Here is a 13,292-nt window from a genome sequence, read left to right on the forward strand (position 1 = left end):
CTTGTTTCCTGCTGCAGCAAGAAAATGTTTTCAGCTAAACGTAAAAATGCTTTTAAAAATAGACAAATGTAATGATTGACAATAGACAAATGTAATGATTGAGGACTAGAAAATTCAGATCAGGTAAATAGGTTTGCTGACATATTCACACACTTTTCTAGGTTGAATGTTTTTAGTTTGCAACACTATCCCAACAGCTTGATGGTGGGACAAACTACCCAGCTCTGCAGCCTCATTCCTATGTTTTCAAATACTGCTAAAGACAAAACTGTTTCATAGACACACAAAACAACCTCAATCTGGAGCTGAGATATTAGAACATAACCCCCGCTGTAACCTCTCCAACTCCTACTTTAATGTTAAATTCGGAACTCGACATACACTGCTGTACCTACGAAGTACTTCTTCAGAATCATTAGCGGAAACACAAAACAATCTGGTTAATCTCATCAGAAAGGATTAAAGTCAGAATCTTTCAGGTCACATGCTTCTACACAGCTGCCACACAGGCCTCTGGGGTTCAGGCTCAGGGGTAATCGGGCATGCAACCACACTGTTGCTCACAAGCATAACACAACAGGCATACAGTGCAGTGTGTGTGATGCAGGATTTTTTATTTCATAAATCTACTGATACAATGTTTTCTAAATGTCCTCATTTCAAAGGGAGAAATATAAAATCTAGTTCTGTACAGATGATACAAAGATGAAACATAGGAGCAGGTTTCCGTGAGGCGTCCAGCAAACAGCAGCAGCAGCTCCACCACACGCTCATTCTTTGAACTTCCACTCCTGTCGGCACATGGGGCACTGCTGTTGGACCTGCTGCGAGTTCAGCCATTTCAAGATGCAGTGCATGTGGAAACAGTGGGAACACTGACCCCAGACCAGCGGGCAGTCGTCCCCAGGCACTTTACCTGCAAACATGTTTAATATTGAGGTCAACAAGGTACAGTGGGTGGTGTGACGCTTTCAGTTCACTCGTGAAAGGATTTTAGATGTCATTACTGAGTAGAAGTGGCTGATGAGGACACAAATATTAAGTCTTCACTAGTGCATCTCTCCAGCTTTACTATTACTACAATTCCAGTTATTAATGGAAAAGAAAGTGCAATTTATCATTACATTATTTATTTATAACTCACATCAAGAGAAATTTTTTACATCATTTTCACACTCTCAGTTATATTTACTCAGTCCTTTTTCAACCATTAATATTTACTGAGTTATTCTAAATGTGTGTGTTATACTTTAGAGTTATTCTGTTTTTATGTAATTTTACTATTCCACTGTAGAACTTAACTCCTCTTTTGGGGGCTCAATAAACGGTTATGTTACCTTAAAATACTAAGGTAATAAATAAATAAAAGGCTTACTGTGTTTTTAATTTAATTTACACTAAAGGTTTGGATATAGTTTAACTCCTCCTCAGGTTAATTCTTCGTTTAATGCTCACTCTTCCTCCTCTGTTGACATTAAAATATTAGCTGTAGTAAAAAGACAGTGTCGTAGCAGTACATCTGTCTAAATAAACGTGTTTAGTAACAGCTAACTGCTACATTTAGCAGACACTAACAAACCACTATGAAGGCCAGGCCAGGAGAGCAGTCAGCTAGCTAACAGCTAGATGTTATGGTTAGCTCAGCTACTCACAGTCTGGGCAGCAGCCATTGAAAGGCATCCTGCAGATCCCGCAGTTCTCATCATTGGCCACCCACAACCAGGAGGCCACTCCGTTCCACTGTCGGATCTTTACCTTCATCTTCCGAGTCTGACGGGAGCAGAAAACACGCCTGTACCGGGAAAACAGCGAAAATTAGCATGTGAGCTAAAAGTAACACATTCACATCCTTAACTTACAACCTCTGTAGCTAGCTGTTAACACAACTAGCTAACGTACTCACTCAGCATCTACGTGTCGTCTCCTTCAGCTGTCCAACACGAGGTGGGTCACATGTCTTTGTAGAAAGAAACATTGGACATTTTTCTCCAGTGTGACTGTAGAAAACAACAAAGCTACGACGACCTAATGTTTCAGTGACCCGGGGAAACGGGCTTCTTCTTCTTCTCTGGGGTTTTAAGGCAGCCGGCATCCTAAAATGTTGCATTGCTGCCACCTGTAGGAAACTTCTTGCGTTGCCTTATTCAAATTCTCTTCATGAGTCCAGATGTTCCTAAGAAGTTGAAGACACTTCGTCTATCTAAGTCTCTACTACTACAAAATATGATTTAAATCATTTTCCTGTAAACCTCCCCTCCTGAAGTCCGTTATCATGTCTTCCCTTTACGTCTTAATAGTATATGTTCCACTGTTTCTGCACATCCCATTTCTATGTTTTCCCATAAATGTAACTTTTCCAAAAAATAAAACTGTGAAAAAATAAAGTATCAACCTATACAAACATTCATACGCCTGTAGCACTAACTCTTTCTGCAGTAGCTGCTTTTAAAGAGGCTGTTAATAATTTTTGTTATGAAGAAAAATGCCTCCAAGTTTTAACAGCCCTCTTTGCTTCAGGATGAGCTTATTTTTTATTTTAAGAGTAATAAAAATATATTTTTTTAAATATATAATTGTGTTGGTATTTTTGACATTACTTGATTTAGTTGAATGCATATACCAAGAACCAATGCTTGTGACTCTAAAGATTGCCGGTTCAATACCTGGACCTGCAGTTGAAAAGTGAAATACAGTATTTGCATCTGTCCACCCTCATTAAGTCCCCTCCACACTTCTAATCTACTGACACAACATATTCCAAATGTCATTTTCATTTGATCTGGTGGAGAATTAAAAACATGCCCATGGGTAGGACCGCTAGCCCCTAGTGGAGCTGCTTAGTGTTGACCAAGACAGTCATCTTTAAAATACTAGCTGAACTGTGTAAAACCCTTAACAACCAATTTTATTCATAGACACCAAAATATTTGAACAAACTAACTTGATTATAAATGAATCATGTTAGTTTACTTCAAAGATCCTTGGTGACGATGTGCAGCTGTCTTCACTTCCTGCTTGTTTTTGAAGTGTCTGCATCTTCATCTCATCTGTCCACACAATGATGTTGTTCCAGAACTGACACTTTATAAAATCAATTTATTTAAATCACTACAGTTCATCTTTTTCATTGGTACCATTTTAATTAAAATGAACGATTGATTTGAATGATTAGTTTTCTGATGAGGTGTAGAAACTCTCATCATCAGAGTCCTGGCTGTTGATGTGGACTTGGTTCTCGTCCGTGGTTTGGCCCTCAGCGTTGCTGCAGTGCACCCTACCCAGGGAAAGCACAACAACGATTGATCATGTGAAACAAAGTAAAATAAACTTCATACATCATGCTACTAGCCAAAGTGGCCTAACCATTCTCACATATGTTGCAAAAATAAACAAGACACTGAGTGATGTACAATATCACCTTGGTGTTTCTTTGCTTTGCTCGTCCATTTTTTCCAGGTGTTTTTTCGACACTTCGAAAATAAGAGACGCACCGATGCAGTTTCCAAACACATTGACAGCAGTGTTGCAGTGGTCTCTGAAAGGCACAAACATCATCAAACTATGAAAGGAGAGGATAGGGGATGTCTTTTTACACTTTTAACTCTTCCAGTTAAAACCCTTACACATTACACATACTTGGTCTGTGTAAGGGAATACATTTTAATATATTCTGCATTACCACACAATAACATTACCATTAGCTTGAATTAAATTTTGTGTTGCCTTGCAATTGATGATCCCCTCCACAAAATCATAACAACCACAGCCGTGGTTACAGTCACAGTCACAGTGGCAGTAAAGTTATTCTACTAGGTATCATCTAGCAACACTGACATAGATTTGTGTCTGTGCCCACAAAACATCTTCACAAACATCAGCTAGATTGGCATAAGCATATATTTCAACTCCATGAAAAAGGTCAGTTATAATATATAATATAATATATGCTTGTTATTAGTTTATTATTCAGTATAGCGTTTACGATTAGATAAGAAAAAACAATCCAACAATGTTTTTAGCCACTTGTTCTCTTAAGGGTCACAGGAGTGCTGGATCCCATTCCAGCTGTCATTGGGTGAGATGTGGGGTACACCCTGGACTATCACAGGACTGACATACAGAGACACTCTTATTCTCACTAACCTAACAGTGTCTTTGGATGGTGGGAGGAAGCAGGGGTACCCTAAGAAAACTTACTCAGGCACAGGGAGAACATGCAAACTCCACACAGAAAGGCACCAGGCCGACCCGTAGATTCAAAGCCAGTTTCTTCTTGCTGTGAGGCAACAGTGCAAACCACTACATCGCAGTGCCGCCCACAAACCAATCCAGAGGCAGAAAAAGTATCTACAGTATAGTCATTTCTTTATGAGACATTTTGTATCATTCCTAGTTTATGCACAACCTATGCAACTTACAGGAGGTATTCAACAAACACCAGAATGGAGGCTTCTTTTGCAGGTAAACCAACTGCTGACAAAATAATGAGAGTGGTCATTACTCCTGTGGCTGGGATCCCTGCTACTCCTGTGCTGGCCACTGCTGATGTCACACTGCTCATCAAACACAGAGAGACACAGGTTTATGAGTTTAATGATAAAAAAACTAACACATGGTCTCGTATCATATACATTTACTTGGAAGCTACGGCCTGCCAAAAGACACAAAGAGTGACTTACAAAAGTGTAATTAGCTGGTGCAAGTCCAGACTGATGCTGTTGTACTGGGCAATGAAAACTGCTGCAACCAATTCGTAAAGAGCAGTTCCATTTTTGTTGAGGTTGTTCCCAATGGGCATCACGAAGCGAGCTATTCTTCTGTCGATTTTGAGTCTGTCCTCAAGATACTCATAAACGAGCGACAGCACAGCTGAACTTGGAGACACAATGCATCCTTTGTTAGCGCACTCTCCATATAAAAGTGGTGGAAATGGAAATCCTGACGTAAAGATTTGATTGGCTTTGGCAGCTGTGGTTATGATGTTAATGTAAACCAGTTGGGACTGGTGATACTACACTGTTACATCAGCTCACCTGGACGAGACAATTGCTGCAGTCACTAAGGCAGGATAAACAGCCAGGAAGACAGTGAAGGGGTTACGTCTCACAAACAGAAAATAAATCAGTGGTAAAACTACTGTTCCATGGATCGCAAGCCTGAAACATGATGAACACAGAATAGGTAGAGTTATTGACAAAAGAACACACCAGTTGAAATGAAAACCTGTTACTGTTGCTCAGGTCACACAAGTCCGGTTCACTCAGCTTCTAGTATGACAGACCCAGGTGCAGAAATACAACAGGCACAGAGTACGATTTCACACAAAGATTTATTAACAGATTTTCAGTACAAAAAGCAAAACAGAGGAAATGCAACGTTACCAACAGGGCGATAACAAAAAACCTCAAAAGGAGGAGAAGACAAAGGGAACTCTGCAAAAGACAAGCAAACTAAGGACTATCTGAACTAGCAGTACGAACAAAAGAAAGCACAGCATAGGCTGGAGCTGAATAACAATATGAACACTAACTAGAATAATAAGAAACAAACAAGCTGACTATACTGCGAAGGATTACAAACTGTAGAGAAACAAGCTAGAGGTCGGGAAAATGGTGAGTAACAGGAACAAGGAACAAACGAGGTGGACAAATAACTGATGGACGGAAACTAACTTAAATACAAACATAAAACACCTCTAAAGTTTTATATAACTTTGAAACTGATATTACTGAGTTGTCTGACTAGTTGTCTGACATATTTCCCTCAAGGGTCTTTAAAACCCGCACAGCATTCTCCAGAAGAAAACAAAACCCACGCTTGCTGGTCCAACATATAGGAGAAACAAACAGGCACATACAGTAAGAACAAAGGGAGACAAAGACTACATGGACACAGGAAGACAGAACAAGGGAGAAGCTGGAACAGCTTGAGGACAGTAAAATCCACATCAAACTGATCTACTGTACAGTCAGGCACCAACAGCCAGGAGAAAGGGAGAGGTCCTAGTACATCTGCTAGTCCAGCACAGAAGCTAGTGTCCCAACTGATGTGATGGGGGAAACAGTCGTATAAGAGCCCACTATCTCATAGGACAGGGGAGCATATCTGCCTTTAAGTGACATCAAGTAAAATCCATTTTATTTACATCTCTAGTGCTGTTTTTTATTTTGACATTTGGTATGCAGAACTGCCCTCTAATTGGCATTTGTCCCAGAAAGAGCTATGGCCACAAATTGTAAACTTTCTAAAATCCACAAGGTAATTTAATGTTTGAGCACTGGCATAAAAAACAAAAACAAAGAGAACATACCCGAGAACAATCACACCCATAAGTGTTCCTAACTTGGAGATGGTTGCCCAGTCATCAACGTCCACAACATGGCCTGCAATAATGAACAGCACAGCAACTGGCAAGTAGCTGGAAAGAAAACAATGCAATGAGCAAAGAAATAGAGGCACTTATTTGATTTGAGTACCACTACAGCATTTGTCCAAAAGAAAGCTGCTGTTTCTCATTAAGAAAAAAAAATATATATATATAATATAAAGATCCATACTTACTGTATTTCTATTTTGTTCATACAGTATATGGAGAAACACATCACTTTACCCTAAGATCCAATTGACCACACACTTTGTGGTCTCGTTCAGGATTGTAATGGCCTCAACAAGGAGTTTCCCTTTTCCTCCCATGCTGTTGAGAGCCATGCCGAAAATAAAAGACCACACGATCAGGCCTAGTGTGTTGGTTCCCTCAATATACTGTCCCACCAGTCGTACTTCAGTGACATTCTGCAACAAGACTGAAAACCTATTAACAACAACAACAACAACAACAACAACAACAACAACAACAAAAACCTGAGAGTTTTACCTTCATGCTACAACTACCAATGGAAAATTCACAATGTTATTGTCATTGTGAAAAAGGATATATATATTTACCGCTTGCAGGCTAGAATTTAGTTCATCTTCTTCAATTTCAAACTTCACCCGCTCAGTCTTATACTATCATAAAAGAATAATTAAATTATAAACATATGTGAAAAGCGAGGAAACGTGTAGAATGTACCATATTGTGTCCTTATAAAAAACATACATGCTGGAAGCAAGCCTGAATTAGGTTGTTTGGGAGCATGTTCCTATAAACAACAAACACAAGTCAGCTTATACACACATGAAATGCAACCTTATCAAAGACATGATGTGTGTGATGTTTGTATAACCTTGTAGAACGAATGTGAAACTCTGACACAACACACACTTCATTATCACCTGACCAAATCCAACAAGCCATCGACAGTGGTGGAGTCTTCTTCATCTTCATCTTCATCATAATCTGCGTAATAGGTCCTTACAGCATAACCAGCTCCAGGCCTCACGGCCAGGACCAATATCAACCCTGTAAATGATGAGGCAAAAGCAGCATGTATGTGTTCAGAACATGATTAAATGCATTTCGAGGACTATGTATATATATATATATATATTTATATATATATATAGTGAAATATAGCATATAGTGAAATATAGCATCTGAAACTAAACTCAAAAACTGACCTAATGCACGCCACTATGTAATTTGACCCTTTTTGTTGTTATCATATTATTATTTATTATATATTAACAAGAATCAAACATTTATTTTATTTGCAGTCACTGCCTGAGCATCATCAGTATCATATAATTTAAAGCTAAATGTTGTCTGTTGTCCTTTTGTAAGGAAACTCAAACTGATGCTTTTTAACAAGTGTTAAGACATTCTTACCTATAGTCACAGACAGAATAGTGGTTGAGACAAAGTATGCCGCTGTATGTACAGCAATTCTTCTGGACATGTGGCGATTTAGAGGAGTAACACCTACGACCAAAGAAACAGGAGATATGGTGTGCAGACTGGAGGGTCGTTCAAGTCATTTTGAGTGTCACAGGGTAACGTAATGGAAAGTGAGGGAACTTGATGTGCACATATAACCACAACTCTAATAATTAAATCGGGAAAATGTTAATTATATTCATATTAACATCTATTGACTTTGAATCTTTGTGAGCTTCCTGTCACAGATGATGTTTTAGTCAAAGCAAAAGAAAAACTGTGTACCTGTCAACACCATACCTTAACACAGAAATCAACTTTTATTTGAATGATTTTATAATTTATAGCAATGTACCAGTTGCTCTGGATAACCCACAGAGCATATAGTAGACAAGAAGAACATGTTTCCTACAAGTTAATGGAGCAAAACAAGAATAAATTGACCCTTACTCATTTCAATACCATTACAGGGGTTTGCTGGTGCATAACAGCCTTCCTTAATTTTGATAGCTAATGTTGGTAAAATCTTAACTGCTGTGCAAGTGACATGACTGAGCCAACATGTCAATATGTGACTTCATGACTCTTGTGCTGGATTTTTACATTCAGCATTCAAGATTATCCTGTAATTATGACTTGTGAGCATAACTTGTTTAACAACATGGGATACACATTCAAGTCAGGCTTAATGAGCTTAAATATAGCCAAGACACCACTATGTTCTTTGTAAATGTTGTTAACAGAGTCTTGTTGCTTACTTATTATCACACTTGTCACAATGAGTGGAACAGTAAGTGCCTGGAGCATGTTGATGAGTATTTCTCCTGGAAAGCTTATGTAGAGACGATCCACATCTGTCATAGGGACATAAATCTTGAGAATGAAGCCGAGAGCAATACCTACGTAACAATAAAAAAAAAAAAGATACTTTAGAAATTCAGTGCAGAAGAGCTTTCAGTAGCTGTGGATAGAGATGTAACAGAAGCCTTTTAACAAAAACTGGTTTTATCTTGTCAACCAACCATAAATCATATTTATGAAATTCACAGAGCACATTTCATTCTCACAAAGAGTCACATTAACCAATACAACATGGTCATATTTAAGGTAATATGTTGCTTCACATAATAAAAAGATCATAATTCACAAGTTGTTATCTTTGCTGCCCTGTTTACTGATATCAAGTATAGGCCATGTGTGTCTTGAATTGTGTGTAGAAAGACTGTCAATAGCTGGGAATTCAGAAAAACAAGTGGTACTTAGTAATTTTACAGGTTTAAAATGATTGCTGATGAATCTACTGCAACGTGGCATGATCCGTGCCTGTGGTTGATACCTGGAATCATAAAACTGTCCACTAAATGCAGCTGTTTATTCTGGTAAAGACCAGGGGACCTGTTACACTTTGTGTGACCCTATGTCAATACTATAGGAGTATTTTTTCATTAAAGTTGCTAACAAAACGAATTGTGCTTGGAAATAAAAACATGAATTGGCGTTAGCTAAAGCGTGTCGTGGCTTTTAGCTAACTACATATTATTATTTAAGATATTTAAAGTTACAACTCAATCTTTGTCCAGCTGTTAGGTTGTAGCTCTCTCAGCTAACCAACATTAACTAACATGACTTACCCAGGATCACAGCTGCAAGATTTGAAGCCAGAATTTTCTTTTGGAAAATGTAAACCCAGAATTTCTTCAGCTGACCGTAGCAAAAAGTGTTCATCTGCAAAGTGGCGTTATTCTCCATTTTCACAACGTAAAACTGATCTAGTTAGAGTCACGAAGTGTAATTAATCTAGCTGGAAGTAAACTTAGCTGGTTGTTATTTTCTGTTGCCTCTTGTTTCGTTGTCTTGTTTGTTTTTGCTTGATTTGGCTCGAAACCGATCAGAACTACAGAACCATAAGTCACTTGTATTGAACATCTATCTATCTGTCTATCTATCTATCTATCTATCTATCTGTACTCAAATACTTAAGTCAAACTTTGAGGAACTTTTTGGAGTTGTAGCCTGTGAATCTCTTTATGCTAGTTTTGTTTGTATGTTGTTTTTAAAATGTTAAACTCTTTCAGTAGTGACTAACTATTAGTGAAGAGCAACCTTCTTCATCATTGGACTTAGCTTTACTATGCTAAATCTAACTTTCTAATGAAAAGGTATTCTCACCATTATCTTTTTGTATTGTAGCTCATATCTCTTGTGTAACTACCAAAACTTTTACAAAACAATAATTACATTATTGTGTTTTTATTGTGTTTATAATTTTGTGTGACGAATTTTTGGTAATTTATTCTTGTTAATTGCTACAATAACAACAATGAATAATAAAATAAAAAACACGAGTAAACGAACGTATTTCTTTGAATTATTTGTTTTGTTTTCATCGAACATTGCAATAAAATGTCTCTCAAGGAAATATCATATTCATTAATAAGGATTACAAGGTTTTTGTAAATTCTGATTTATTCTTAGATTGTGTGAAAAACAAAACACATTAACAATCTGTATATGACAAACATGTGATTAAAATGTGCTTTATTCCTACATGTGATAGTTGCTGTTGTTCAATAAAGTTTTTCAAAGGGGCGGAGCGGGGCCGTGACTTCCGCAAGCCATTTATGCAACTTCCGCCAGTTTCAACACCGCGCCACCGGAGGAGAGAGCAGCTTATAAACAACTGCTTCTCGGGCTCAAACTTTTTGTTCGTCTCCACCTTTTGCTACAGGCTCAAACATTACAATGGCCGATAAGATGAGTATGTCTCTGGACGACATTATCAAAATGAACAAGAAAGGAGGAGGCGGCGGAGGCGGAGGCCGCAGAGGAGGCTCGTCCGGGCAGGGTGGAAGTTCACGTCGGGCCGGTGCGGCGCCTAGGCCGGTGCGGAGTCGACAGAATAACTTTAACCGCGAGAGAACCAGCAGACCCACGCCATACACCAGGGTATGAAAGAGGAGAAGGTGTAATGATTGAAGAAGTAACGTGGCGGGGTGTTGTGAATGCGTTTTTATTACATGTGGCGACGTGAAAATGGACGAAAGTAAACACCGTATTTACCCGAAACCTCGCGTCGCGTTTGTATTGAGTCAGTGTGGGGGCTCTTTGGCTGTAGGTCCTTAGACCATCGCTGTGTCTTCCATCCGTCTTGAGCAGCATTGTTCAAAACGTGTTCCTCGTTGAGGCTGATGAATTTTCATTCACCAAGATGGCTGCTTTGCGTGGTACTTGTTTTCCAGCAGAAGTGGTCAGGTGAGGAATTGTGGGCGTTTGCCAGTGTGCCAAATCCACCCAGCGATTTAAAAGAAATAAATAAATAAAAGCAGAAATATAACTCGGTATCCTCGGTTCTGTTCAGTGGAAACAAATGTATGCGCTGTAGGATCTTAAAGCTCAAAATGTCTATTGAGTGAATAGCTGTTTGGTCAGCTCAGCTTATTTAGGACTGTTTTCATCAACTTCACCAGCACATCACTGGAAAAGATGGTTTTGTTTTGTTTGTTTTTTTGTATTTTTCAGTCACACAAGATTAGATGTGTATCAACTGAGCTTTTGTTTTATCGCCCTAAAACCTGCTGTCTTTACATGCTTGGATGTGTTGGAATTTGTGATATTGTTTCTGTTGTTCATCGGTTCATTCCTTGTGAATCTTATGCAGAGGATGTTGAATCTAAAATTGCCATTGTTCCCTTTTATTGATGTCATTCACAGCCCAGAGAGTTACCAGACAAATGGCAGCACGACATGTTTGAGGAGCATGCTGGTGGATACAGAGGACAAAGTGCGGCACCTGAAAGTGGAAGTGTTGAAAGCAACGGCAAGCTGCTGGTTTCCAATTTGGATTTTGGTGTCTCTGACTCCGATATCAAGGTAAGTTGATGAGCTCTAGTGATTGTCATCAGTACATTGTGAACACAACTGATGTTTCTACTTATCTTTCCAGGAGCTGTTTGCTGAATTTGGGCCATTGAAGAAAGCATCTGTACACTACGACCGGTCCGGTCGCAGTAAAGGAACAGCAGATGTTCACTTTGAAAATCAGGCAGATGCACTAAAAGCTATGAAGCACTATAACGGTGTCCCGCTTGATGGTGAGGATGTAGTTCAAATGCTGCATCTCATTTTCCAACTTTGGGGTTTTCAGAATCACTAAAGATTTATTTTGTCATATTTCCAGGTCGTCCTATGAAAATCCAACAAGCAACCTCAGAGGTTGAAACGCAGAATAGACCGTCCACACAAAGGTGAGTATTATAAAGGGGGATGTATTCTGAATGTAGTGAGTATTTAATGAAGCTTTGGGGGTTTTTTTTCTGTCACAAGACAAATCAGAGATTTGAGAAGCTGGAGACTGATGGTCAGTTTGTCATTTTGTTTAAAATTGCATGAGTGCAGTATTAAACAACAGCCTCCACTGGAATCAACATTATTGTGACTGGCTACAGCTTGACTGTCACTCAGGGGTCATCAGGATTTTTGCATGAAGTTGAACCATTCAGACCTTTCTCACTTCTCCTGTATAGGTGTTTAGTTAACAGTTCAAGCTCCACAGGGGGTACAGGGCTGTGAATTCAGAACTGAACTGTCTCGCCTGTCTCTGTTGTGTGTTTTGTTTTGGTCTAGCAGTATTGTAACATATTGTCTTTACATCATTTTTTTTCTCATTTATTATGTTCTTACAGAGGGTTTGACCGGAGCAGGCTCGGACAACCCAAGTTTGAAAAGAGGGAACGTAATGAAAGGAGGCAAGGTGGAGGTTTCAGAGGTCGGGGCAGAGGCGGTGGCAGCAAACCTCAACTTTCTGCAGAAGAGTTGGATGCCCAGTTAGATGCTTACAATGCTGCAGTATGTATAAAGTGATATGAACGTGTCTTTTCTGTGTGGCTCATACTATTGAAATGATAAGGCTGATTATAATGTTAGTAATGTAATGTTTCTTTTGTTTCAGTTTCAGATGGACACCAGTTAGGAGCACCCCACAATGCAGTCTACCCCCTTGCGCATGCACACAGACATTTAAAAAATTGTTGTTGTTGTTTTTTTTTTTTTTAATCAGCTTTGATGGTTCAGACTCTGCGTGACGTCATTCCACTGTATGGGCCATTTTATTCTAACGTTTTTATATTTCTCATGTTTTGTGTAAGGATTTTTCTCCTAGGCCACCAGCTCCTATGCTCTTTGCCAAATATTTGAAGAGTTGCCTTATTCTTTTTATTTTTACTCATGTACATGTGATTCAATAGTTTGACAAGCTGTTTAATGTAAAGTTAAAATGTTAAATATTACTGTACATCAATTCTGTCTCTTGGTACTGTATATTTGACAAACGTATTTGTTAGGATTTTATACATAAATGCGTTACATTGAATTGTTACACTGTGTTTTGACATTCTTCATGAGACATAAATGGTTTTTAACTGGAGGGTCACCATTCTCAGAAATGACTGAAAACCAACAATGACAAAATTATGACATT

General features: G+C 38.7%; 3 protein-coding genes across 3 annotated transcripts; 1 reads left to right on the top strand and 2 right to left on the bottom strand.

Moving 5' to 3' along the window:
- Positions 1 to 431: 431 nt before the first annotated feature.
- Positions 432 to 2,072, bottom strand: anapc11 (APC11 anaphase promoting complex subunit 11 homolog (yeast)). Its single transcript, XM_026360127.1, has 3 exons — positions 1,904 to 2,072; positions 1,653 to 1,792; positions 432 to 916 (listed from the first exon to the last, which is right to left on the bottom strand). Exons 2-3 carry the CDS (start codon positions 1,759 to 1,761, stop codon positions 771 to 773), a joined length of 255 nt encoding a protein of 84 aa, XP_026215912.1. The 5' UTR covers positions 1,762 to 1,792; positions 1,904 to 2,072; the 3' UTR covers positions 432 to 770.
- A 1,004-nt stretch (positions 2,073 to 3,076) lies between these two features.
- Positions 3,077 to 10,281, bottom strand: LOC113162424 (excitatory amino acid transporter 3-like). The gene is made up of 13 exons (XM_026360543.1): positions 9,448 to 10,281; positions 8,575 to 8,715; positions 7,769 to 7,861; positions 7,276 to 7,402; positions 7,100 to 7,142; positions 6,946 to 7,008; positions 6,611 to 6,792; positions 6,311 to 6,418; positions 5,034 to 5,156; positions 4,680 to 4,874; positions 4,419 to 4,553; positions 3,419 to 3,535; positions 3,077 to 3,274 (listed from the first exon to the last, which is right to left on the bottom strand). The coding sequence occupies exons 1-13, from the start codon at positions 9,563 to 9,565 to the stop codon at positions 3,169 to 3,171; spliced, it is 1,551 nt and encodes a 516-aa protein (XP_026216328.1). The 5' UTR covers positions 9,566 to 10,281; the 3' UTR covers positions 3,077 to 3,168.
- Positions 10,282 to 10,438: 157 nt separating this feature from the next.
- Positions 10,439 to 13,190, top strand: LOC113162425 (THO complex subunit 4-like). The gene is made up of 6 exons (XM_026360544.1): positions 10,439 to 10,762; positions 11,528 to 11,686; positions 11,760 to 11,907; positions 11,994 to 12,060; positions 12,499 to 12,661; positions 12,765 to 13,190. Exons 1-6 carry the CDS (start codon positions 10,559 to 10,561, stop codon positions 12,783 to 12,785), a joined length of 762 nt encoding a protein of 253 aa, XP_026216329.1. The 5' UTR covers positions 10,439 to 10,558; the 3' UTR covers positions 12,786 to 13,190.
- The last annotated feature ends 102 nt before the right edge of the window (positions 13,191 to 13,292 follow it).

This window comes from Anabas testudineus, chromosome 1 (assembly GCF_900324465.2).
Source record: "Anabas testudineus chromosome 1, fAnaTes1.2, whole genome shotgun sequence".
NCBI classification, from domain to species: domain Eukaryota; kingdom Metazoa; phylum Chordata; class Actinopteri; order Anabantiformes; family Anabantidae; genus Anabas; species Anabas testudineus.